Raw genomic sequence first — 4,900 nt, forward strand, 5'->3', positions numbered from 1 at the left:
TTAAAGATCGTGGTATATTTGGCAAAAAATTTAAAGTTGTGGATGGATAAACTCATTTTTTTTTCTTTTAAAAAATACTTAATTTAAGAGTTATGATTTAATATAATTTAGAATTATAATAATAATAATAATCAATGAGTGAACTTTGTTTCTCTCTTTCTTTAGACTTGTAGTAAAGCTGAAGAGGTTTATTGAGTTTGTAGTTGAGCTTATTAATCCTAAAGTAACATAAGAAATCCCCAAAGCCACAAGAAATTGTATGTTTTATAAAAAAAAATTATATTAATTGTTTTTTATTTAATTGAATAAGTTTTAAATTAGAATTTGTAAAAATATAGGTTAACAAAAAAATTATAGTAATTTCACGTATATGACTACTTCAAATTTCAATTTTAAGATTAATTGAACTAATTATTTAGGCTCTATGTGTTATAGTGAATTGCGAATTTAATTGAAAAATTATAACATCGTAACTAGACGAACTTATGAACAGATTTTTTCAGGAATATTATAAAAGAGTAACATTTGAAAAGCAGAAAATAACATACAGTAAGTATAACTAATTAATTTATACAACAAAAACGTTGATCACATATACAAATTACAATGAACCCTCCTCTGTTGCAGCTATGAAACAGTTTGAATTTGTCCATTTGTCCCAAAAACATAAGTTCCTGAAATAAAGAATTCACAATACCCAAATTAATTAAATGATTTTATGTATTCAACCAAACAAACTAAATTAATTAAATTTATCAATACATAATTATGCTTTGCATAACTTTGAATCTAATATCATATACTAAAATCAATTTTTAAGCTCTTATAATTCGGCCATATTTATTCATCAGAGTATAAAAATATGAAGAATATGTATAGCTTTCATAGCATGAAAAACCAAAAATGTCAAAATAAAAAACGATTAAATAAATTCTTTAGAAATATATTAGAATTTAAAAGAAATTACTAGCTAGCACCGTCAAAATTAGTTAGAATTACTGTCTTTTCTTAACTTTTTTTTTTAAAATTGATATATTCTCCTAATTTAAGGTTTTAGATTACTGAAATCTCTCTAGTAAGGATGGTTTGAGTTGAATGGAACTAAAAGATTAGAGGAAAAATATTAAAATTTTAAAATTCAAGATGAAAATAGTAATTTCGACCTAATTTAAGGGGTGATAACAATTATTTCTAAATTTAAAAATTTAAAAGTATTTTTATCCTTATTAGATGGGTCCATGAAATTTTCATAAACCGAGTATAAGTAAGAATTTCCCGTATTTTTATATATAAAAACGAGACCCGAATAAAAGAAACTAGTAAATGAAGAATATATGTTAAGCTTAGGACACATACCTAGCGTGGGCATAAGAACAGAGAGCGCTGCAATACTGACAATCTTAAGTGGGACACCAGTTTTGATCATATCACTGATCTCAATATGTCCAGTAGTGAACCCTACAATATTTGAAGGTGTTCCCGTGGGAAGCAAGAAAGCAAACTGAGCTCCGATGGCGCCCGGAATAACGAGCAACAGAGGGTGGACTTGCATCGTTTTCGCTATCTGGATGAGCAGAGGGATCACAAGAGTGGTGGTTGAGTTGTTGGATGTGAACTCAGTGATTGTAGCACTTATGAGACAGACAATGGGTGCAATGGCAAAGTATGGAGCCTCCTGTAAAAAGTCTAAGGCTTTTGATAGCACATCAGCTAGGCCACTGGTTCTGACTCCATCTGCAATTGCAAAACCAGCTCCCAGTAGTAATACTATGTTCCATGGTAGCTTTTTGCATTTGTTCCAGTCCATTAATTTCTCTCCCTTTTGCTTCTTGCTTGGAATTATGAATAGAAATGTTGCCATCAATACCTGCCATGCAATTGCAATCAAAATCATCGAAGCGTAGAATTTGATAAGTTTTCGTGCAATATATAGTAATTTGATACTCACACTAACTGTGCCATCCCCCGCGCGATCATTGAAGAGAGATCCCCAGCCAGGAATGTCATCTGTTATGCTTCTAGTCATCCACAAAACTATTAAAGTCTGCAAAAATACACCAAAATTTAACACGAAAAGTGCGTTAATTGAAGTGTAATGCCATTGCTAAAATCACACATAAATTTAGCAGAAAAACTCTTACCCCAAATATGGCTAATACCATCTTTTCAGCAAAAGCCATTGGACCTGCACACATCAACTTAAAATAGTTATTCATGGTTACGCGCATGATGACCTATAAAAACTCGTCCGGTTTTATATTTCGGTACTTTATTTCCATTTTCACTTGCGGAACATTTCGGGAACTCCAAAATTCATTCAAAATATCATTTTGCAATTTTTTGTTCTAATATTTGACTCAAAGCAGAGAGCTAGACAAATCATAATATGCATTATATATAAGGAGGCGGTTTTTAAGAGTTGGAGGGGCTAAACTGTAATACAGTTTAATTTCCTATATTAATTTAAACTAGGCAGAAGGTAAAAAAAAGCCCTCGAGTTTTTCTCAAAAGTACAGATCAGTCCTTTTACTTTATCTGGGCACAATTAAACCTCTGTGTTTTTAAAATTGAGCAATTAAACCCTTATTATTTTAAAATCGAACAAATAAACCCTTTTAGTTTACTTTTAGGACACTTACCCCCTCAAAAGTTTTGGTAAATATTTTAAATATTAAAATTATTTTTGAACTTTTTTCCTATATGATTATGAGAGACATGTGTCAACCATTAACTAGTGTTTCTAACAATGTTGGATGAAAGAAGTTATTTGTTCTATTTGAAAATAAAAAAAAGATTTAATTATACTCCAAAAAAGTAAAAAACCGATTTATAATTTGTGAAAATTACGAGGGTTTTTTTTGTACCTTTTACCTTTAAACTATTTCAAAAACTTATAAGGGGCCAAGGCCATCCTCCATCATTGAGTCAAACATAGATAGATGGATGACAATTCCAACTTAAAGATATACCATTTGAACCACATCCATCCAATTAAAATTAGGCTAAATTCCAAAAACCAAACAAAAGAACCGAAATTTAGGTGAACTCACCTAATAATTCAAGCTCTCTCTTCAGATGAGTTTTGTCCAAATAAGCCGAGAGTTCCTCCCTCGACCGTCTCGAACAGTACAACAAACAGAGTATGACCCACAAACCCAAAAATATTATCAAAGCCAAAGGGAACCCAAAACAGAACCAACTGTTGAAACTAATAGGATCCGCCTCAGGAAAATAGCTCCTCCACATCCCTACCAATATCAGATTGACACCTGTGCCGGTCAGGGTGCTCATTCCTCCGATAGCGGCGGAGTATATAACCCCAAGCACCACCGCTTTGCAGAAGTTCCTCACGTCCTTGTTTTGAGTTTGGTTCAGTGGTAGCCGCTGTAAGATACCGGTGGCTACCGGCATCATCATCACGGCCGCCGCCACGTTGTGCATCCACATGCTTACGAATGCTGTTGTTGCGCATATGCCCAGGAGGAGCAGCGGTGGGTTCAATGGATCTCCACAGAATAGCTGAGTTATCTGTAGATTGCATACAAAACAGTATTGATAATACTACGTGGCGAACTAGATTCACATAAGAATCTTTCAATATGTTTATACGGACTAAAAATAGCCAAAGAGAAATCTTATTTTAGATAGTTTATGGGTACTAAAATCCACTATTAATTTGTCTAATCTTTCGTTTTAGATTTTATTTTTAGTGTCGAAAACAAATTTAAAACTTTAAAATCTGATAAGAATGATCTATTTTTTACAAAAAAATCTGTTGTTCATTTCAGGCCACAATTAGAGCAAAAACAAAACAGGACACAATTTAACATGCTGTTTCCGCCTTAAGGGTGGTCGGGTTCCGCCGGGATTTCCACGTCACACAAAAAAGATACAATTTGTAAAAGAAAAAACAAAAGAAACTTACATTTAAGGCCAATCTCCGATGAATATTATAATGTTCAACAGCAAGAGCTAAGATAAAGCTACCAAGAACAAGGGAAATCACATCATCCATATACGATTTCGCAACACTATCAGCAGAAGCTATCCCGAAAAGCGGAAACAGAAAGAACGGCGTCATGGAAGTGATCGGCATAGGCACGGCCTCAGTCAGCCACCAAGAGAACATCCAAGCAAGAACTCCCAACATATTCCGGCTCGTCGCCGGAGCATCTAGCTTCACCCATAGGCATATAACTGTGCACAAAAGCGGCCCAAGAAGGATGTAGAAGTTGGCCGGGGTGACTATAATGGAATGTGAGCTTGGTTGCCTTTGAATTACGACGGGTTCGTGATTCAGAGGAAGTAATGGGGCTTTTGGGTCGTCGGAGGTGGGATCGGAGGGGTTCATTTTGGTTATATATTTGGTTTTTTTATGGAAATGGAAAAGGGAGGTTGATGATTTAATATGGCTCTCTGCTTCTCTTCTTTTATGGAGGGAAGATTCAAGCATACAAGGGGAGATTCTATTTTTTTATGGAAGCCCTACCTCTAGATTAATTATGGTGCTTCAAAATTCATTTATTAATAAATATAGTCTATTTAATTTAGTTTCAAAACTTATTTACTATTTAGGATAAAATTAAATCAAACCAAACCAAATCAAAACAAAAGAATAAGATATAGCTATGAGACGACAAACTCCCATATTTAGACTAATTTCCACTCCAGTAGTGTAACTCTCTTGCGGAAAGCTGACTTTAACTCCAAATTTTAAACGCATGCATTCATGATTATCATTTGAACCCGCAATCTCATTTAAGTTAGTAAAGCGCATTACCAACAAAATTTGTATGTATTTTATTTAAGTTTAATAATGTCAAAAATTTAATATTTTTTTTGATTTTTTATAAATCTAGTCGAAATTTTCAAAATTTGCAAATGAATCCCAACTTTATAA

At 33.3% G+C, this 4,900-nt stretch overlaps 1 protein-coding gene across 1 annotated transcript; it reads right to left on the reverse strand.

Moving 5' to 3' along the window:
• Positions 1-474: 474 nt before the first annotated feature.
• Positions 475-4,497, reverse strand: LOC126665012 (tonoplast dicarboxylate transporter). Its single transcript, XM_050357665.2, has 6 exons — positions 3,926-4,497; positions 3,051-3,528; positions 2,142-2,185; positions 1,949-2,044; positions 1,357-1,867; positions 475-674 (listed from the first exon to the last, which is right to left on the reverse strand). The coding sequence occupies exons 1-6, from the start codon at positions 4,451-4,453 to the stop codon at positions 628-630; spliced, it is 1,704 nt and encodes a 567-aa protein (XP_050213622.1). The 5' UTR covers positions 4,454-4,497; the 3' UTR covers positions 475-627.
• Positions 4,498-4,900: the final 403 nt, after the last annotated feature.

This window comes from Mercurialis annua, linkage group LG1-X (genome assembly GCF_937616625.2).
Source record: "Mercurialis annua linkage group LG1-X, ddMerAnnu1.2, whole genome shotgun sequence".
Lineage (NCBI taxonomy): Eukaryota > Viridiplantae > Streptophyta > Magnoliopsida > Malpighiales > Euphorbiaceae > Mercurialis > Mercurialis annua.